Below are 23111 nucleotides of genomic sequence, written 5' to 3'. Positions count from 1 at the left end.
TGTTGCTTAGATTCTTTAGTTTGGGTTTTTTGTTTGTTTGCTTTTTTCATATTTATGGAACTCTGAGTGGGATTTAGACGAGATTAGAAGGGGCTTTGACCAACCTGATCTAAGGAAAGGTGACTCTGCCTGTAGCAGGGGATTGGGACCAGATGATCTTTAAGGTCCCTTCCAACCCAAACTGTTCTATCTTTTTATTTTTTGGTTGAGTGTGTTGTTTGTGGGGAAAATGAAGTTGCACGCTTGAAATCAATGCTGGTTTGCAGTTCTTAAGAATATAGCAAGACATAGTCCCAAAGCTGTGTTGACAGTTTTTTTAACATACAGATAATTTAAAGACAATGAGATAGCTGTAAAGAACTGTGTGAAGAAGCGGATACAAGGCTCTAATGAGATTTCTTCCACTTTTGGAAAAGAATAAATGTGTGTGATTACACTACTTGCATGTAACAAATATTTATGCATAAATTGAGTTTACCAAAAAATAACTGTCTTGCTAGCCCCTTGGCTTTCTGAAGTATTTCAGAATATAACAGTTTTCTCTGAAAATACAGCTATTTGACAATGTCATATTACAGCCACAAGCAGATAAGCTCTTTTCCATTGATGGAAGTCAAAGGAAGTGTTCTTCCTCCTTAATAGAAGAAAGAGTGTTTGCTGTAAGAAAAATGCTAAGAGAAGACAGATGCTAGTGTTTCACTTCAGGCTTTTCCCGTAATGGAAGAAATTTTCATTTTAGAGTTGAAGGCATGTAATTAAATTACTCTGATGTAGGTGTGCTGGGGAATTGCTGGTGTTCATTTAATTTGTAACAACATGCATCAGTTCAACTTTGCAACTTTAAGTATCAGGTAAAGCTTGGAAGACTTCTGTACCCCCCTCAAAATGTGCGGTTTATTATGAGAGTTACGCTTAGCTGTAGTTTGATGTCGACGAACCTTAATTATTTTAAAGTAATTTACTATACAAACATGTAAATTGCCTGAAGATTTAATATGAAGATAAGCTTTTCTAAGTAATCAGTTTGCTTTTTTTTTCTCTCTAAAAGCTTTGGTGTTAGCAGCAGTGCTGCCTTTTTCCAGTATTAGAAGCAGTAGTGTTAAAAACCAGCATAATAAGTGGTGTGTTTCTGAAGTTTATTCTGGGGTTTATTTAATCTCATTCTTGGCAGAGAGAGCAAGAGTGGAGTCTCACTTTGTCTTGTATTTTGCACCCCATACTCCACTCCAAGGTAGTTTATCAGATGGATGAAATAGGCAGCATGTAGCTGGACTATTAAGATTTAATTCCTGAGAAATAAAAAAAGACTCATTCTTTCCTCACTCATCTGCTTTTCCATTCATAACCTTTTTTCTCCATTTCTTGTATGCCTGTAGCATTGAGAAAGTGAATTGCTGCTGGCTAAATCTGTGAATGATGACTCAGAGCTCCCTTGATGTTATATGAGACATTGCTAATATCTTCTTAATTTGATCTTTTGGCTCCTTACACAAGAATACTCATCATTTCACCAGCAGGTGGTATCTCATTCAGAGATCTCCCAGACAGGAAGACTGAAGACCTTGCACAGAGATATACACAGCAAGCTTCAGCTTAGTTAGGTTTCCCTTTCCATGCTTTTGGCATGACTGATCTGTGCATCTTAAATCAAGTCAGCTCCTCAAATATTTCACTGTGTTATTACACATCCTAATGTTTTTTCTCTAGCTCCAGTAATTTCTTCAAATAATCTCATAAGTTTATCGTTAATTCAGTCATTTTTTCAGTAATACATCAATTAGCATGTTGGGGTCTTTTTCCACATCTTTGCATCCAGTTTTATTCCCTTTATACAGAATTGAGTTAGGTGCATAGTTTTATCTGACTTCCAGAAGTTTGCTGACTTGAAGTTCTCAGTAAATTACTGTTTTGATCAAGTGCCTTTTAACCCACATTTTCGGGTGTTCACCAGTTTAAAAGTGGCCAAGAGGACACCCAAGATGCCTGAGAATATTGTGTGCAATTTTTCTTTCTTGCCTGTTACAAATTGGAAAGGCAGAGTAACAGTTGCTGATGGCGGCACAGTGTGATGTGTAAGAGGGTCCTGAATTCTATACAGCTTTGTAGATCTTTTAAACACTGATGCCTTACAGCTCCTTACAGAGCAGCGGTTTGGGGAAAGAGGTGTGGTTTTCTGTTGTTTAATAGGGAAAAAATAAGTAAAAGTAATATAACATTGTTGCATAAATATTCACACTTTGTTCTGTTGTGGAGAACTGAGCTGGCAAGGTGTTAACAATTCTTTATGTGTAGTAGGTGACCTCATCAACCCAGCTGCAGTAGCTCTGGGAATCAAACAGCATTATGAACTCTGAGGTGCAGCTGGGTGTAATTTGATTTTTCGAGTGGTAGGGAAGTATTTGAGCACATTCTGATACTGTATTCAGTAATGATTAGTGTCTGCTATGTCTGTCTTCTCACCTTAGCTATGAAAAGCTTGTATCTTGAAATTTTAATGGTACGTGGGCGTAACGAGGAATTACTCTGTAGTTGGAGACGAGTCCTAAAAGATGCAGTTGCTTTCATAAGACATATCAAAGCTACATTTAACTGTAAAGCAGATGCTGGTGATAACTGGTCCAAAAGTTCCAATCAATGACTCCACAAAACAAGGATGTTCATATAGGAGAACCATTCCTATGTTAACGGAACAACCTGATACCTATATTCAAACTACCTACAGTTGTATACTCCTGGTTATCAGCCCTCAGACTTAAGCTTCTAGGGAAAGTTCAATAAATCCTGCCTATACTGGAGATAGATCCTATTTTGAAAACTTTCACAGTCCCACCAATTCTATGCTCTCCTCTGGCAGATGGAACAAGCTCTTCTCCTTGTAAACTCTCACAGGTATCAGCTCAGCTTATGTGTTGCAAGTGAGGGTTTTAACAATTCCTGTGATTACTAGTTAGAAGGCTGTTAAAGTAGAGTAGTTTTACTCTTTAGAACAAAACTTTACTAGACTGTTAATGTAAACATTAACAACATGCTTCATGCCTCTGGTTTGCTTTGCAGTCTCCTAATCATTATGTATTGAAAGTGGTCAGTCCCTAAAAATCATGTCCTACGTGAGCTGTGAGGCTAAAAAAACCATCATGGTGGTGCTGTGTAGTTGTCACCAGTAGAGGCTGTGCTTAATGGTCTGAGTCACAGGAGTGTAAATGAGCTGACTGAAGAGCTTTTAGGTGTGCAAAGCTGGAGCTTGGAGCTTGTCCCCTTTCATAAGGGGTTCTTATTCCAGACAGCTCATAAAGTTACGCATCTTCAATGCCTTCTTACTCAAAGCACTGCTTCTGTTTCAGGGACCTTTGTTTTCAACCTGTGTCACTATTTTCAAGGCCTTTGCTGCTGTTCTGTGATTAAACTGCACATTATAGCAGAGGAACTGTGGCACAGAAGCTCCAGTTCACACACCAAGTTCTAGTAACAAGCTTAAATATCTGGGAGGGGAACCTTGCATGCAACTTAAGGCCCACTATTAGCAATGATAGCGCTGTCCTTCCAGAATACCAGCTGGAAGGCCTCTGTTTAGCTACAAACCATTCACTCAGAATTCACTGTCCTCTGTCTCTACAGTCCTCCTAACATAATGTTCACATGATAATGTTACCTAGGGGCTGCATGAATTTGTAGCACTGCTCCACCCCCAGAATGAGTTCATAGTCCATAGAAGAAACAAAGGGATAGGTACCAGTGGAAGAACATTTTTCGGCAGTGTCCTCTTCACTTCTAACCTCACTTGAATTCGCAAGAGACACTAATAAAATCTGTACAAAAGATGAGCTTTAACATTCATAATTCCCATTAAATAGTAGGAAGCATGAACTAAGTAGGTCTCTCTGTGTCGTAATTCCCTGTCGTTTCCCCCAGCACTTATTCCCTCTCAAGTTCATGCTTAATAAATTATGTTTAATATGCTTCACTCACTTCTAAAGGAGAGGTGATCACATGGCTTACACTCCTTTGTCTGGTCTATAAATGCAGACTACTGAGGAAGGGTTTTTTTGGTTTTAGGGGGTTGTTGGTTGACTGGTTTTGTTTTAATTTGGTCTAATTGCTATTTGTTAAACCAAGACTAATAGTTGCTAGTTTCGAAGTCTTCACTTATGGCTTTGAACCTGAAGGGCTTTCATGTCAGACCTTTTACAGTTTTTTCCAGTTACATTACTTAGTCTGAAAGAAGTCTGTACACTTTGGCTTGTACGTTATTACTCTATTCCTTCTGGATGAAATATTTGTTTGAAATTAGTGTGCACTGCATTTAGGATGCCTCTATGTGCCTTCTTTGATGCATCAAAACTAGTCTTTACTATATGTAACCATAAGCAATCTGTTCCCCAAGCCAGTACAAATTTTAATAGATTATCTAATATTGTTGGATTTATTTTTTAATAATTGACTAACTGATGCAGCCTTACTGAAATCACAGCTTTTGCATTTCTCTGCAAATATTACTAAAATGCATGTGCATTTCATTACCATGAAAGCTTTTAACAACAAATTTATTGAAGTAGTAATTTTATTATTTGATTGGGAGCATCAGATTTTACCTGCCTTGTGATGTTACTACTTGTTCTTTGTGTCTTAACATTTCTGCTTTTGAAAAGGTGAATATTTTCTCCCAAGACAAGATCTGCTTGACAGCAGTGTTAATCGCAATAAACAAGTGTCACCACATCTAGGTTTTTTGCAATTTTGCATAATGAAATAATTTTGAATACTGAGAAAAAATTACGAAACCTTAGAATTTGCTACATAGAAACTTACCTTTGGTAAAGTGGACATTTTCACTTGATAGACCCTGCTGTAGTGTAGGAGTCAGGGAAGGTAATTTTTTTTTTTAAGTCATCTTTGTTCAGCTTGATGGAGATGAATTACTCAGCAAGTAATTCTCTGCCCTTGCTAACAGCATCCAATGTCTAAATCTGTCTTCTCCCTCCTTTTTCAGATCCTGGAGTCTCTGTGGATAGTGATGAGTCGCAATGTGAGCCTCTTGTTTACTACAGTTACAGCATTAGTGACAATCCTCTTCCACAGTGGGACAGCTCTTCTCAATTTTGTGCTTTCAGTGGTAAGTCTTGTGTCATTGATTTACGTGTTCCATTTTAATGGAGTAACCTAGTTGCACATACTGTAACAATGAAAACTCAAACCTAAAGCATTGAAAACATCTTCTAAACTTAACCAATACAAAAATTCTTTAAGCTTTTGCAAATTTGCTATCTATTTGGGGGCATTCTAGATGGAGGACAAGATTAGAAGGTAGTAAATCTTCCTGTCATTCTGTTAGTGGAAAATTCTTGTTTCAGGCCTTGAAGGTACTAAGCTGTAGCTTGTAATATCCTGTATAACAGCTGAAATCTCAGAGCATGTCTGCGTAAGGATATCCCTATACAAGCCATTGCTTTCAGGAGATGGAAACATTTTTTGCAGGGAAATCACCAATTTTGTTCTCTAGTTGTCTTCTGTAAACAAAGATTGCATGAAAGCATTTTATTTCTTCCCTAGTCCAACTTCACCCAAGATGGCACATTTAAAACTCTTTCTAAAAAGTTAGCATACAAAAATTGCAAGCTTGGGAACAAAATTTGTCTTTAGATGCTTAATGGCTTATATCAAGTTCATTGCATGCTGTTGCTGTGATGCATGATCCTGACTTTTTGTCTGCCAGCCGCATCCTGCCTATTGCTGGGGCACTTGTGCAGTCAGCTGGTTTAGCAGAGGTAGTTGGGATCTTGCTGTGTTGGAATTCTTTTAAAGAGTAGATGCTTGAACTTTTATATTTTCATTTTTCAGGTTTCCTAGTTGCTACAGAAAAGTTTTTACTAGTTTGGAGTGGCACAAGCTAACTTAAATTTTCCAACAAGATAATGCTCAAAGTTGTTAGCTTTTCTACTGGTTACATTTCAATCCAGTTTTAGTCATCTTGAATAGAAATTAAAATACTAAATTTTATTTTAGGTTTAAAAATGTGTTCGTTAAAGCATGGAAATAATGGACACTTTGTTCAAAAGCTCAATTTTGAAAAATAGGCCTTCCATAAAAAAATGAAGTAGGAATGTCAATCTGTGTAGCACATCCATCCACGATCCAGCAAGATTGTGTTCAGATTTTCAACAGACTTTTGAAAACTGATCATTAGTTACAGAAGTGTCAGCTGTATTTCACTTCTGAATACAAGTTCCTGTCTGCACACATGTGCACATGGATGTATGTATATGCCTTTGTGTAGGTGTATAATTATGCACATGTGTGTACTCACATGTGCACACACTCACTCACTCTGCTCATATCCTGTTACAAAGATTGGATGAGAAAAAGCTCCATTTGGCTGATGGGCAGCTACAGTCCTGCAGGGAATGCAGAGATTTTGGATGCTCTTAAACACACAACTGAACAAACAATCAGAAAACCCAAAACAAGCAACAAACTCCCAACAAACAAAAACCCTGAATCTTTTCAGCAGAAAATTGAGTATGAAAAGCAGATACAAAAATATTTACTGAATCAATGGACCTGGTGCACAAGCAATTAGGTTGTGTGTTTCTTGATACCTTGTGGAAATGCTGAATTATCAGTTTGGTAGAGAGTGTTTACCCAGAGTGTTCTCCTTGAATTCAGTCTATCCCTCCTCAACTTAGAGTGTTTAATGTTTAAGGTACAGGACAAACAAATTCTACAGCCTGAAGTAGTAATCCATCAATTGTTTAACTATGGAAAGGTCATACTGTTTTGTCTTTGGTAAACTTTTTCTCATAGTCATCATCAGGATCTTGAATTGTTGCTTAGGAAACAATTTAGGTATTTCAGATATCCCGTAAAAGAGGTATGAAAGCTTTTATCCTCCAGTTGCTCTAAGACAGTACATATCTTTTGCTGCTGAATGTAGTATTGAGGTTATTCTACTTGCTGGAAGAGTCAGCAAGCCATTTGAGAATACATTATTATATTCTGTGACTACAGGTTCTTTTTGCTTTTCTACACCTATTGTGCTAAAGGAAATACATTAATTTCCTAAAAGGCAGATACTCCAAAATTCCAAAGTTAGTTTTGTGTGGTTACACACCAAAGTGCTGGGGTTACATCATCTTCTTTTAGCAGAAATTGAGTAGGGTTTTTAAGTTTTCCTTTCTTGTAGTTCAGCTTAATGCTATTTTATTCCACTACTGCTCATTCCCAGCCATTGCTTTGGTTTTCACCCTTCAGGTGGGTTTGTCTGTCTCGTGTGTCCTTAAGAAAGAAAGTTTCTTCTGTAAACACTGGGGAAGAACAGTCCCCAGCAGATATTATACTTACTGTGCTTAGAGCAATATGCTGCTCTCTGTGTTGAAAACTGCATGTGCAGAAGAATCTGCTCAGTGGAAGGAAGACACAACATCATCTGGATGCCTGCTTCAGTACAGAATTTTCTACTGAAATCAGGAAATATAGTAGCTTAGAAATGGCAGAGCCCATCAAGGAAGAAAAATAGCCATAATTTCAGAATTACAAAGGATGTTAAAATGTGATTTAAGATTCTCTTACTTGAAGCTGTAGCAAAACATAGTTGATACTGCTACTGGTGCTAGACTGTCTCGCATTAAAGCAAGGCTTAATTATTGTTATTATTTTTTTTAAGCTCAAAATTAATGTTAAGAGCATGCTATTAAAATCTACTAATATAATGACTTGTTTTATTAGCTAGATTGGTTTATGTCCCAAGGCAGATGTTAAACACCTGGGGAGATGGAATATAGCCTAAACCAATATATGGCAATTTGGATGGAGGTCATTAGAGGTTAATAGTTGAATGTGATTTTCAAGTTTTAAGTCTGGGAGGGTGGAGTAGGAGGAAAATGGTAGTAGCATTTTACTGAGTATAAAGAAGTTAGGAACAGAGACAGGTGTCATTTTGAGATTGGTAATGAAATACTGCAATGCTGTTTGCATTTTGTTTTCTGAGCATCTTGAGAGGGAGTGAAGGAAAAGAGCATGAGGTATCTGCAAACTGGATAAAATGCTTGAAAGTAAGAGACTTATGGAGATCAGGCTCTTTGGCTCATAAAAGAAAAGATTAAGATGTGTTTTATTGTAGAATACAAGTAGGTTGGAAACAAAGAAAGTGAAATTCTTTCTAATCTTGGGAGGAAAGAAAAAATATCTGAGTTGTGTACATAAAACAACTATAAGCCATAGTTTATGTTTGGACCATACAGAATGGGTTTTTCTTGTTTAAGGGATTCTGTTTCAAGATGGACACAGTTTTGTGATTCATTCTTACCCAGGAAGTTGCTGAGCCCACTAACAGGAAGATAAGAGAAACATAGTTGACTTGCTACACAGAGGAAGCTAATCCAATCTGATTATAATTTTTTGTCTTTTAACTCAAACAGTGGAACTGCCATCACTTCCACTGAGACTCATCACCAAACTCACAGGGGGAATATTCACTTAGGATTGGCAGCTTAACATAAAATTTATGGTTGTGAATTTTTTTGTAATTCATATCTGATACACAGCTGCATAATGACTCTTGAGACAGCCCAAATTTATTTGGCAGTTTTGTTTGCTTATTTTGAGAATAGATGTAACTATTCAGCAATTTTTTGATCTGTTAAACATGCTGAAAAAGATCCAAAGAGCCCCACAGCTATAATGTTTATCAGCATACTAGTTGTTTGGTCTAGATGTGACTTTGGAAAGGAGCTGAACAGAGGCAGAAGTTTTATAATGTCTAGCTGTAGATGTTAAGTCCCTTTTGGAGCAGGGGAGAAAATAATTCTTTCAGCTCTGTTTTTCTAAATCCAGGCTTGTGGAAGAGTATCTTGTTCCTTTTCAGTAAAATTTAATATCTGGATATCTAATTCTGTGAAGTATTTATTACCTTGTAATTTAAAACTTCAATTTGTTTTGCAGGTGATTTTTCTTACCACGCTGTTTTACCTGTTAAGCTCCAGTGATGAATATTACAAGCCAGTAAAATGGGTGATAAGCCTGACACCTTTGTCTCAGCCAGGTCCCTCCTCAAATATAGTTGGCCAATCTGTGGAGGAAGCAATAAGGTAAATTGCCAATTTCTTGCTCTTTGTTGGAAATTCATCTTTAAATTTGGTTTTCAGCTGCAAATAATTAACAATTGCAACAGCTTGTGTTTCAAAGATGAGTTGCAAAAATTATTTTAAGAATCTGACACTGATGATTTTTTCCCCTTTGATTGTTCATTTGATTGGACATGGATAACAATTTTCTGAGCTCTGTTCTGAATAGTAGTGTTTTGTAAAACTGCTACACCCATGACATCCCTAACTCATCAAGAAGCAGCGTTTGGAGTTCTGTTGGCAGTAACAGCTGGTGCAGCTCAGTAGGAGCAGATGCATGCAGCAAAACAGTAGAAATGGAGGATCTGACATCAGTGTTGTGCACATTTCAGGATTATTTAGTTAGAAGTATTTTGTCTAATATTGGAGAATAAGTACCCATTTGTACCTGGAATGTATGTGCTTCTGGAGAATATTCTCCAGTTCAGTTTCACCTGAAAGAAATCTAGTTCGTGATCTCTATAGACCAAATTACATCAAAGGGAACACCGGGGGAGCGCTCTCCTCATCACACTTGTGCTGCACCTACAGAGTGCATCCAGAGTGTTTCATGCCGAGTCACGATTTTTGTGTGTTGGCTCTAAACTGCTTCAGTAATTAAAGGAGGATTCTTTAATGTTTTCAAATATGGTTCACAGAGATTTCACAGTAAAGCTGTTTTTGGGGTGGTGAGTAAAGTTCATTCATCTGTGATGACTGAAATAATCAGCTTCCACCTGTTAGCAGCTTAAAACATTAACATGCTGGTAATATAATAAACTGGATTTTAAATAAGGTGTTTAAGTCATAGTGTAGTTTTTCAAAAAAGTTGATGGTCTGGGCAAAGTGAACAGACTTTCTGCTGAATTCTGTTTCAAAGCAGCACTACTGCTTTCTGTGTCATCTTGTACGTACATACAATACATGAATAGGCTTTAAACTGGAGAGGTATTAAAGCTGCTTTCTGAACTCATTGCTAAATGTTTGCCATTTTAACAATGGCAAGTTTATATTGTGTTGTGTTGGATCTTGAACTAGAATGCTAACTGCTCTAGTCATTTGAAATGAAGGGGCAATTCAGGTAAAAAGCAACAGATTTGGAATTCTGCCAAAAAGTTAATAGCCTTTCTCTTGAGTGACTGCTATTGAGTTTTCATTGATCACATGGTTAGTATCTCAGTTCTATCTTTTCTGAATAGTGTGAGTGGATTTAGAGACTTACAGTAGTCTCACAAATTGTTCTTTTTAGCCCAGGGTAGAGGGGAGCACTGTGGAAAAGTAGGATGTGGTTTGTCTGGGTGTGGATACTGTGTGAGGAGGATGGTATTAAATGCAGTTACAAGTTTAGAGATATGTGACCAGGTGACCCAAGGTATTTCTCAGAATTGGAGTGCAGGAAAGAAAGAAAATAATTTTAGAGAAGCCACAGGAAAATGAGTAGGAAAGAGCCATCATGCATCAGTAACTGCAAATATGATGAGAAAAAGCCAGTGTCTGGAGAATCTGGGCAATGTGGAATGGGAAGCAGCTTGTCATACACGAGGGACCTCGGTCTCTGTATTCACTAAGGTAGCCTGAATCAGTCACTCATATTTGATTAGAGTAGCCTGTACTTGGTGCCTTATTTGAATTCTTTGGAATGATTCTTCTGAGACTTTTGGAAGTACCTCACTTCTCAGTTGTACCTAAGGATTTATCCTAATGATTCTCAGTTAGCTTGCATTCCACTCAAAAGTTATTGTGATCTTCAGTGTGTAAATATGGCGAGTGCAGTAACAATTTCTCATTAATTTATGCATGCCCAATCTGTTGTCATATGAAAAACAACTGCTACTTCAAGCCCTTTCTTTTGTCCCAAACTAGTAACTATTCTTTCTTTTTGGAGATAAGTTGTTGCGGCAGAGGTAGGAACCTAAAAATGTTACTTCACCTCATCTGTAAATGGCATGCAAAGTGGCATGGATATTAGTGCTTGGTGATAGGATGGAAGAGGCTCCATTTGTGGTATGAATAACCAAATAAGAAACGTTTGTAGTTGCTTTCATTATTAGACTATGACAGCATTACACAGTATGAACTCACCCTCAAAATATCCATGCTTTCAAGTTGACCAAAAAGATTCAGTTAAGAAAGTCACCAGCTGTGTTCCAGCTCCCACCACTCTTCACCAGGACATACTATGTGCACAAAGCTAAGACAGTGTCTAACTAGTCCTGTCACAAGGGCAGGGATCCTCCTGGCAAGAAACCTAATCTCTCTGTTGCTCATAACCAAATGACATCCTCCTTGTTGCCAGTCACTTCTGTGCTCTTTTACTTAAAATGTGTTTGTGAAAAGCACTAGGAAACTTGGATGTAATCAAGGAAGTCTGTTCCTTTTTGTGCTTTGCTGTTTATTTAAGAGGAAAAGAGCAAGGAGGAAAGGAGGGCAATTGGCAACTTGTTTCTGTGGCTCAAGAAATCCCTTAATTTAAATATGTTACCCAGCAAGCTCTTAAACAAAGACCTTTTCCCATTTCAGTTTCTCTCATTGGAACTGTGCTGTGTTTATTTATTTTATTTTATGGACTATAAATAGCTATAAATTTTATAAATACTTTTCTAACTCATTTGATGGTGAGTTTGCAAATACAGTGGCCATTCTCTGTTCACACAAATAGATTTATGAGCTGTATAGGGGTAAGAGCAGCTTTCCAGGCTGCTTTGAGCCAAGTGTTGAATCTCACTGTTTCTGTCAAAATACTACAGATTACAAATTTGATCTTGAGTAATGGGGAAAAATAGATGCAGCTGTGGTGACACTACAAGAGTTTTGAAGAAGCTGAGTGTAATCTAAGAACTGCCTGGTGCAAACCATGGGATGAGTTGACCTGCTGGCCTTTGATAGGAAATTTATTCATCCAGGATGCCAGAGAAGTAAAATGCCAATAGCATGTATCAGGTGGTGGGATTGAGCAGGGATTTGACAAGAGCATCATGCCTGAGCCAAGAGCTTGTTTGGCAAACCTAGTGGTACAAAGGCAGAGCCCTGGAAGACAGGAGGTTACTTGGAAGCACCAGCCGGAACAGCTCCCCCAAGGACAAATTGCGCTGGGAAAAGCATGAGCCTTGCTTTGAGGATCTGACTGTCCTCAGAGCAGGACCAGGGGACAGCAGTGACTGCCACTTGCTCTGACTTCAGCAAGGCTTGTGACAGCCTCCCACAGTAACCAGCTGGGTGAGCATGGGCAGAAGAAGGGGATGGCTGTAGGAGCTCTGCTGTGTGCTCAGCAGGACAAATTCCAACTCTGGAGATGCTGCTGGTGGTGGTGTGATTCAGGGCAGTGATGGGGCTTATGCTGGTAATGGTCTGGAGTGAGGGCTTGGGTGATTGTAGGAGATCACCTTCTGTGTGGTTATGGGTTATGTTCTGCCTTCCCATCTGGGGAAGGCAGGACAGCTGATGGGAATGTCCCCTGCCAGGTGAGGAGGCAGCAGCTTGATGGAAGGAAGGTCCTCCTCTCTCCAGTCCTTCAGGCCTCAGTGCTGAAGAGATAGCACTTTTATGTGAGGGGCAGTGGGAAAGAAGGGGCCATGCAACCCTTGACAGTCAACAGAAGAACTGTTTTCTAGGTCTCCCTTGTGACTGGAAGGCAAATGGCAACCTAAGGGATGATCTGCTCTTAGTTTTATCTTTTCCTATGTTGTGAATGTGACAGTAAGCTGGGTGTTTGCCTTTACCCCTGATATGCCACTTGCTTTGACTTTGAGTTTTCCCAGTTCTCACAGGCAGTGCTGCCTGCCTCCAAGCAGCCCTCCAGATTGGAACTGGCAGTGTTTGCACTATGGAACAAACACAGATTCTCAAATTGGTCATAAACCAGTTTTCCCAATTTTGAGTAACTTTGATCATGAAAATGCTCCTATGATTTTAGACTAAACACTTGTGTGTGCTTTGTTGTCATATATTGCATTTGTGTCTCCTCATTGTTTGCATCTATGGAAGGCAGCATTTAATCTACAGGGAAGAGGAAAGGTCAGTAGTTATGTGATGACTCCCAAAAACACAGTAAAAAATCTGGGAGTAAGATTACTACCGATGGCATATGTGACCACAGGGATTTCTGACTGATGTATGAAGTACTGGTGCTCTTTCAAATCAACCAACTAATTCAAAATTCCATGCTGGAACTTCATGTGCCATTGCCTGTAAATTAGGTGGGAAATAAAAATTTAGGAAAGTTTTAATCATCCCAAGTACTACTAGTGCCTCAGCAATAAAAGAGCTTCTGTTCTCTAGTAGTTTTGGTCCTTCAAGCCCAGGTGATGTGTCTGTTTTCCTTTTTCTTTGGTTTGCAATCTCAGGTCTTTCTCAGTCTGATTCTAACTTTATTGGTGTGGCCACATTTCATTACTCATTTTTAATTCTTGATATATTCTTCATTTGTCCTTTGCATTTGATCCCTCCACAGTTCTGTCCTTTTTTTCCCCCCCGTTTTCCTTTTTTTTTTCTTGCCTTTCTGTTTTTTTTTTTTTTTTTTTTTTTTGCCTGTTCTCCATATTGCATAAGTGGGTATCAGGACAAAAATGATGAATTACAAAGGTAATATTTCATCATGTGTGAGAGTCTCCCTTAACCTGACAGTTGTGATTAGTTGCCTGTGAATATAGTAAATAGATTATTTACTTACACTGAAACCACTTAAAGTCAGCCATAGGAACAGAGAAAGGGAAACAGGGAGGGGCCTGATGGCTGTGGCAGGATTATGCCAGAGTAGGAAATCTTTTGGTGCCACTCTCTCAGGTTTAGGAAGATGACTTGCTTTAGAAACATGAGGACCACTTGGATGAGTTTACTGTATTTAGATAATTTTAATTCTCAATAGTAGTTAGTGATTTTTTTCATTGTAGCTATAGTTAATAATGCAGTATTTTGAAGGTTCAGTCAAATAATTATCTGACCATAACAGTGTGAGATTTGCTTTGCTCAGAAGGGTTCTGTAAAATAAAGTTGGTTCATGAGTCACCTGTTTTACTGCTTAAGTAGGAAAATTATATTCTTTACCCCTGAACTGGGGAGGGGTTGCTCTTGTCTGGATTTTTATTTTTGTTTTGTTTTTGTCCTGAATGGATGAAGCAGTAAGTCTCCAAATCACAGGTTTCCAAGTAGTAGCATGCACACCTTTGCCTGAACCATTTTCCTTTCCCTGAGCAGCATGTCGTTCTCTTCCTGAATGCACCATACCCTTCTTCCCTGAAGCTCCCATTCTGCTTGCTCTGGTGGAGATATTGCACATTACTAAGTTGCATGTTCTCACGGCCTCAGTGCAATTTAGTGTGTGCGATACTTTCACATGAGTGCATGCACACGGGTATGGCTGTGGCTTAAAGTTACTGCAGCTTTCAGTTTTGGTGGGGCCTGATTACATCGTGGAATGGTCTTAAACCCAGATCAGTGTTTTGAGTGATGCCTTGAAACATGTCTTAGTGGAAGTTTGTTCAGTAATGCCGGGAAGATGAATACTGTTTGTTTTCGATTTGAGAAGGGTTATCATTATTTGCTTCATTTTCTTCATTTGCCATGCAAATCTCAAATTTGATGAGATGTTTCGTTGGTTATAAAAAAGTTACTTAAAATATTACATATTTCTACAGAGGAAATTGTTACCATTAGCTGAAATTGGTTGGAAAGTCAAAAGAAATATTTGATGTGAAAAAAAAAGCCTATAGTGTCATGATGGATGAAATAGATTCTTAATGAAATTTCAACTTTTATTTATCAACATCTAAAGAGATCTGTAAAGAGCTAGCATGTAAACAAACAAACAAAAATCTCAGCTGTTTAAACATCTAATTGATTTGGCATCCTGGCAGTGATTATGGAGAAAATGAAACAATGATACAATTCCCACAGAAAACAATAATCTTCCAGCATGTTAAGCTAATGCCTAGAAAAAACAATGTGTGTGATCTTGTTTATTTTACTGCAACATTAATAATTTCTTTCAGATTAATTTTTTAAAGATAACTGTTAACTGATTGCATTTTGACAGAATTTTTGCATGCAGTGAATGTTCTTTAGTAGCAGGACTTACTTCTTGCTGAAATGTTATGTCACAGGAATGCATTTAATAGGACCTTAGTGAAATTTTTCAAGCTTTTCTTAAGGTGTATGTTATGAGGTGGGACTACAATTGAATGATTGTCTTAATGATTCTGTCTTAATCATGAAGCCAATGGCATCCTGGCTTGTATCAGCAGCAGTGTGGCCAGCAGGAGCATACTCATTGTGGGACCATGCTCAGCATTGCTCATACTTAATCTTGACTACAAAATTTACCTGAAACTATGAAAAAACGTTCATTATTGTACATATATAATTTTGGTGAAGCATGTCACAGTCTGTAAAATTTAATCTGAATTTTACAGTTTACTACCCTTAATTCACTGTGCATAACCTGATGCTGAAGCAGACTGTTGTGTTCTCTGTGCCCTGCAGGCTGGTGTCAAACACATTGAGAAGCTACTGAGGACTCCTTGCTTTATGAGAGATAGTGCTGATGTTTTGCCATTGGCTTCTTTCATATTGCAGATGGCATGTTTTGTATGTTCTAACAGTAGTTTGTCTTAGTGCATATTTCTAGTGTGTACTTCTCTGGCTGTCCAGTGTTTTTTTAAGACTGAAAACATCAGTAAACATGCAGAGGATATGGGTTAGTGCATGTGCGAGTACATTTAAACTCATAAGCAGATTTCCCTGCAATGTTTAATGTAACTACACTGCATCTTAGGTACAAGTCCCTTAATTATGTGTTGCACTTAGGCTTTATTTACACACTACTTTTCTTTACTACAGCAACTTTTTAAAAGTTACCTGTATCTCAAAACCCAATATTTGAATGAATGATTAATTGGTAATGACATAAACTGTACCAGTAAAGAGAGTGATGCTTAAGTTACATCTGGAATTTAGGTCAGCCATTAGTTCTTTTTCTCTTTGCTTCTAAGGCAGGCTAACTGGAAGGGATGGAAAGAAAAAGGTTGCTGAAAGACTTAATTAAATATATAGGAAAACGATATTCCATCAGGTATTTCTAAGAATAAAAGTATAGTATTAGAATTATTTTTAGTATAATGTTGCAGGGTTCTATGTTTGCACATCTGATAATTCTTTGTGTGTTTTAATGTTGCAGTATATGTTATTATAATCTTGGTTAGATTTCTGCTGTCTAAAATATCGCTCCATTGTAGTGTAAGAAGACAGCATGAAGTCTTATATACAACTTCAGGTTTTCCTGATATTTCAGAGATTTAACATTACAGCTTTAGCTTTTCACTCTTTCAAGTTATAAGGTCAATCCAACATAAGCAATGAAAATACTCCCTTCTTTATGCTTGTGTTTCATGATTTTATAATAGGAATAATCTGAACAGCCTAGGAGTTTGTAAATATAAGACTGCAATGGATCTCAAGCAGTATTGACTCAAGACAGCTGTTGCTTTCATTAATGAACTTTTCAAGCTAAAATGGCAATCCTAAAGAATTTACATCCTTACAAGTGGTGTGGAGAACAATAAATATTTTTGCCAGTGCATGCTAATAACTGAGTAAGGTGGAAGGGAAGAGAGTGCATATCTGAATGTCAAAATATTAAAGGCCATGGAAATGAGAAACTGTCCTCTTAAAAGCTGAAGTTTTTGCTATGAAATGAAAGGATCATAAACTTCAGCAGATAGAAATAGGCATAAAGTGCCTAGAAATAGGTGCTGAGTTGGATTCATTTACTCAAAGCTCCATAAAATACTATTAAACTAAAGTATAATTTTTCACATGCAACAGGAGCAACAAGCAGTCAGAGGGCTGAGGGGATGACAAGGGGTACTCAGCAACCACAAGGCTCAAGTTGTTGCAGGGGGGAGGTAAATTGATGCTCTTTTTCTTATTTCTGTGAAGGTAAGTAGAGGGAGTCACATTGTAAAACCTTTCTTATGGAGGAGCTTTCTTATGGAAAGCAGAATCTCTCAGAAATTACAGTAACTGTAGAAGATCGTCTAGAAAAAAACAGATTAAATGAGCAATAGCAAATTGTTGGGAATGACTGATGATAAGTCACTATATAAATCTCAGGGGCAAAATAAAAAAAATTGTTCCAGGAAACCCAGGAAGTACAAACTTGTAAGCTGGATGGGTATTGGTACTGTAAGGCTTAGTAGGAGCCAGCACCTGGTGAATATGGTTTAGTTGCAAGGAATCAGTGGAGTTTTCACAGAAGGGAAGTTCTGCCTCATTCCTCATGTTTTTTGAAGTGTGGGCAAGCAAGACCTTTAATAAGTTCATCTGTGTGCTATGTTCTACCAAAATTTAATAAAGGCTTTTTACAGTATCACTTTCCTGAGATTTTCAAGAATAAGGGGTATTGTCTTTATACAGGAAGAGGGTAGGTTTAAATTGGATATAAGGAAGAAATTCTTTACTGTGAGAGTGGTGAGACACTGGAACAGGTTTCCTAGAGAAGTCGAGGATGCAGCAGGATTGTAGACAAACTCAGTTAGAAGACAGCACTGTCTGGGAAATAAAATGACTGATGAAATGTAGTGTAGATGAAAGTGATGCATGTGGGGGAGAGCCAGTCCTAACTTCACACATAAACTGATTACTGCTGTGCTGACTCTTATCACTTGGGAGCTATATTTTCTGGTACACAGGCTAGCTCAGTGCTTGGTAATACTTTAAAAACATGTGCCAGGCATATCAAATGTTAAGATTTGTTACCACAGACTTAGAAAACAGAAATACAGAGTAGTACTCCCATTGTAGGAAACTATGACTTTCCTGTACCCTGAGCTACTGTTCCATCTGGTTCCTGCATCTCAAAAAGCTAGGAGTGCAACAAGACTGGTTAGAGAAATGAAGGCATGCATCAGTTTTTTTGTGAGGAATGACTGAAGGAGTCTTCAGCCTAGAAAAAAGGATGTTACACAATTGAAGTTTGTAAAATCAGAACCAATATAAAAAGGATGACTGAGTTGGACTATCTATGGTCCTTTCTAGGATAAAATCTTAGCATCACCAAAAAGCGACCAGGCACTTCCAAAAATTGCATTGGTTCATGAAGCAGGCAGAACGGTGTAGGTAAGATCTTGCAAAAAGAACACTGGAGATGCAGCAACTTGCAGGATTGAACTAAGAAGATATATTAATTGAAGATTAATTATTAGAAAGCCTGAGGTGGAAGTAGAGATTGGAAGAATGCTCAGGGGGATTGTTGAAGAGGTTTGTCTGTTTCTTTTGTTCCCTTAGCATCTGCTTCTGGACTTCTGGAGATGGGATGCTGGCTAGACACATCTTTTGTCTGAACAAGTTTGCCTTTTTATATGTTATGTTCCAATTTTAAAACTAGTGCAGTATTGCACTTAGTAAACATTGTCTACTCAGGATAAAAATCTGGAAATATTGGAAATAGGTGATTCAGAAATAACTGGTCCTTTCAAATGGGCTTCTCAGAAGAATAGTTGTAAGCTTACAATTACAGACCAAAGTAGTAATAAAAAATTTACTACAAATACAAAGGCATTTCAAAGAAATAGATATAGAATTTCTTACAGATTAATTGTTATTTTTCACAGGATGTAGACATTTCTCTGTTAGGGAAGAAAGTCTCTGTGCCACTGTGTACTTCAGACTGGTTGCCACACTTTAATGATGTTTTGATAAAGTCATTGGAGCCTTGTCCTGCCTTGGGAGGTGTCGGCAATATTTGCATCAGTTATACCATCTGGAGGAGCCATGCTTTGATAGAAGACTGTATCACTTTATCTGATTACTGTCATTACTAGCCTGCATATGTTGGAGCTGTTTTGTTTAGTTGTATCATTCATGAGGAGGAAATAATTTCAGCAGCAAAACTGTTGAAATCTTGTCATGGAGTCATCTCTGAAAGTAATTTGCATATTTATATTGCTCCTGAGATGATCTTACTCTGTCAAGAGACGCTTCCTGCCACTTCAGCTTTATTCGTAGCTGGAATCTATCTTAGTGCACTTAGCTTACTTTCATGTTAAATTTGAAACTGAAATAAAAGAGGGTAATTTTTTATCCCTAAAAGAACAGAACCCTTAAAGTGAGTCAGAGAACAGCTTAAGAGGTTTTTTTTCAAAAGGGCTTCTTGAAGTCATTTCATTCTTCAGTGTTCACCTGGTGATCACTTGAAATTTGGGGGAATCATTGTAGAAGAAGAATACGTTGCTCCTTTCAAAGATAATGGCTGTCACTGGCAACTTGTCTTTTGCAACAGATTTTGGTGGTGTGTGAAGAAAGAAAGTTCTTTGCACACCACAGAGTTCTTTGGTTTTGAAGTTATGGTGAACAGTGAGTGTTCATTTCAGCTGGGGTAAGACAGCACTGATATGTTCTTGCTCTCCACCATGAGTGTACTGGCTTCTTTCCTGGTGGGAATGCAACTATTTAGGTCACTGCTTATGAGTTGTCTGGGGAGTGGAGACCTGAGCTACTTTGTTAAAACTAACCCATCATGTAACCATTGTCATGAATTCACTGCAAAAATGAAAAAGCTGAATTCATTGTAGAAGGTGTCATGGCACATAATGAAAATGGTGCTGGCAGGTAGACAGGGGAAGGGTCATCTGGGACAGAAGTGAATCTTTGGGACAGGGGAATGGGAGGGCTCCTTTCCTGGGACACTTCTGAGCTAATCTGATCTGAAGATAAATTGTGAAACCATGCTGTGTAGTTTTGAATGCATTTCTCTTATACTCTGAACACTCCTTTAAAATGTGATGGTTATATTCCCAAGAGAAACTGAATAGCTGAGGTCTCTTAAAGCATCATTTTAAATTAGTCAGTTCTCTGTACAGAAAGGTTTGCAACAAAGATGTAGTACAATCCTGTTAGTGTCTACTCAGAGAATATGGGAAAATACCAAATATCAGTGGTGTGAGGAAGATGATAAAAGAGTGATAATTGTCTTATTCTAGCAGTATCTTTGGCTCAGAGTGTTCCCATTACCAAGCTTGCATTTTAATTGGATTATAAACTGTTGTATGGATTGTAAAGGGTTTTGTAAGGAATTTAGAGAAACACTATTTCTTGCAAACTTTTCCAAAGATGAATACCACTTTTTTTCTAGTTTTGACTCTCATGCCCATTCACAAGCTAGGGTTCGTATTTCTATTCATATACATTTCGTATGATAACCAGAAAATCCCTCTTCTGAACTTATGATATGCTTACTCTAATCTTTCTGGTAACTCAAATTCTCATTATTTCAGCCCATATGCTCTTCTTTCCTGCAGTGCTCTGGGACCAGAGAGATCTAGAAAATCAAATTAACTCCAAGGTCAAAAAATCCATGATCTGAGCTGAAGGGCTCTTTTCAAGTGGGGTTGCAGCAACATTATGTTGAAATTTTTGAAATCTCATTGTGTCAGTAACAGTGAGCAGACTTTACCTGCAGGCTATGTGAAGTGCACCTGAATTCAGGTGGACATACATTTGATATAAACTACAGTAGTAATGAAAAGGAAGCTCTAGACTTTTTATGGCCAAATCTGTAAAAGAGAAGAAAAAAATCCACTAAACCCTGAAAAAGTGGCCCTTTCCCTTGTGGAGTCTACAAGCAGACTAGGGACAGAACTCTAGTAGTAGGAACTTTTACCCCAAAATAAAAAAGTAGGCCAGCTGTGCAGAAGCATTTCACAGAAGTTTCTTCTTTTTTAATCTGAATAATATGTAGCATGACCCATGTCCTCTGATTTTTATTTATTTTAATTTTACATGCTTTTCAAAGCTCACTAAAATGGAATATGCATGTCTGAGTATGCCTTGTGCCAAATTGGCATGAAGTGCTCATAAATTACACATTTGCAGATGACAGCTCTTGCAGGTAAAGTGGTTCATCCAGATACAGTGCCAAAGTGAGACGTGAGCAGCAATTGGATTTTCTGATTTCTGAATAATACAATTACTCTTGTATATAAAAAAAAAGCTGTATATGTGCCAGTAATGTATTAAGAGATGAAACTTACTTACTGTCGTAATTACACCAGGAAGGTCTTCATTTTACAGATGGTAATAAATTCATGCAGCACTGGCACTGGCACACCCACATCGTCTTTATGGTCTGGTATCTCAGGTGCAGAGTAGCTGAAGCAAACTGCTGATAAGATTCTAGTTAGTGTTTTCAGAATTATTTTTTGCTGCCTTAACCATGAAGCAAAATAGATATAAATTTCCAGACTTTAAGATACAATGTTTAGTTTTTGTGACAGTTACCAGAGAGTAACAAATATTAGTTTTCAGAGAGATTAAGGTTCTCATGGTCCACACTTACTACAAAGGAGTGTTCCCTTGTGCCTTTGTTATGTTTTATGACTTCAGTTGAGGCAGACACAAACCAGGGGGAAGGAAACAAGGAGAATGAGACTAGGTGCAGCTTCCTCTCTCTTCCTGCTTGATCACTGGCACTTCCCAACTTCCCAGCACTGTGGGTGGCTTCTCCTCTCAGTGTATTAGTTGTGAGTGTTAGAAGCAGGGAGTCAGCGAGGTGAGGTGCTGTTCTACAGTTTGTCAGAGGTATGCACTGTTTGGCCTTTGAAACATACTACGTGTCAACTTGCAGAATGACATCAGACCAGCACTACCTGTTAGTCCTGGACTGGTTTTTGTGTTGTTCTAGCAGTGCATCTGACTGCCAAGTCCTTGAGCTGAGACTAAGAAAGCCACTCATTTTCTAGACACCTTCAACATTTTTTTCTTCTGGGTTGCTGTCTCTCTTTTGGTTACCATAATAGCACTGTCTTCCCTTCTTCTGTAGTCTCTCTGGGAAAATCTAAAATGACTGCTTGTAGGTGGTTATTTTCATTTCAACTGAAGTTAACACTTCACATACTTTCCTCAAGCTAGAGGCCCATCTCATCTCTTGTACACTGAAATGTAGTTTTGGTCCATACATATAGAAGTTGTTAAGACCTTGTTAATTTTACTACAGTACAGAAAATATCTTTTTGAAAAAAGTAAGGAGATACTCAAGGACTGTTACAAAATATTTTTGACAACTGTGAAGTTTTGTGCCACGGTTCCTGTTGGATAAGAAAAATATTTGCTTGAAGATTACTACACAAGTTCTTCTTATAAAGATATAATGCTCCTGTGATATCCTTGGAAAGAGTAGCTATGAGTTAAATGTCACAAAAATGCAGAAAATTAAGACTTTTGAGTAGCTAAAGTATGAAAGTATCTTGAATTTTTAATGCAAACTCACATTTAACATTGTTACTGTGGCCTTGGGTCTTGGGATTTTCTTGCCTCCTTTTTTTTTGCCATCTTTTATTTTTATGCCTGAAATTTCTTTTCTTTTAACTCAAATACAAGTGATTATGTCACTTATCAAAATTTTTAGATTTAATATATTTTGGTCTGACTTTCTGTTTTAATGTAATAAAAGTTCATCTAAACAGAGAAGTATTGAGGCTTTTTTTTTTTACTGAGGCCACCACGTATTTGTAAATATTCTTTACCTTTCTTTTTGCACCATGTAATTCTTGCCTGTCAAAGAATAGACTTGTTATTTCAGATCATTCTTTAAAGCTTGCTTTTTTTTGTTTATTTTCCCTTTCCCTCTTTTGGAGGGGGAAATGGCTGACAGCAGTTTTTTCTGGTTAGTCTGTTAAGAGAATCTCACATTTTGAGCAGCAGTGTTGATGTGTGAGGTTTATTATGTACTCATAGCTTCCAGTGAATGAATTTTAAATAAGATAATTTTGATTCTGAAGTCATGTAGAAATCTAAAAGTGAGCCCTTAGGTAGGAAACAATGGCAAAAATATGCACACTGCCTACAGAAATAATAATGAGGATAGTGGCCAAAGAAGCAAAAACTGGGTCTTGGACTTCTTGGTAGCTCAGAAAAGATTCTTTTTTAGTAATTTAATATCACAGAATCACAGGTTTCTTTGCTACAAGGCGTTATGGACTCAATGGAGAAAGGAAACTGTGCTGATACAGACTTTATATCCAGAAA

The 23111-nt window shown here is 37.7% G+C and overlaps 1 protein-coding gene and 1 long non-coding RNA gene across 3 annotated transcripts in view; one reads left to right on the top strand and one right to left on the bottom strand.

Moving 5' to 3' along the window:
• TMEM245 (transmembrane protein 245) overlaps positions 1–23111 on the top strand; it is a 77331-nt gene that overhangs the window by 41506 nt on the left and 12714 nt on the right. For both annotated transcript variants that reach the window (XM_064429968.1, XM_064429959.1), the window contains 2 exons: positions 4988–5110; positions 8935–9080. In XM_064429968.1, the coding sequence (XP_064286038.1) occupies positions 4988–5110; positions 8935–9080 (269 nt within the window). The remainder of the gene's footprint in view (positions 1–4987; positions 5111–8934; positions 9081–23111) is intronic.
• On the bottom strand, positions 13936–21659 carry LOC135306305 (uncharacterized). The gene is made up of 3 exons (XR_010367107.1): positions 21424–21659; positions 21123–21246; positions 13936–14662 (listed from the first exon to the last, which is right to left on the bottom strand). It is a non-coding gene; the product is annotated as an uncharacterized LOC135306305 (long non-coding RNA).

This window comes from Passer domesticus, chromosome 1 (genome assembly GCF_036417665.1).
Source record: "Passer domesticus isolate bPasDom1 chromosome 1, bPasDom1.hap1, whole genome shotgun sequence".
NCBI lineage: Eukaryota > Metazoa > Chordata > Aves > Passeriformes > Passeridae > Passer > Passer domesticus.
This window is presented reverse-complemented; position numbering and strand designations above follow the sequence as displayed.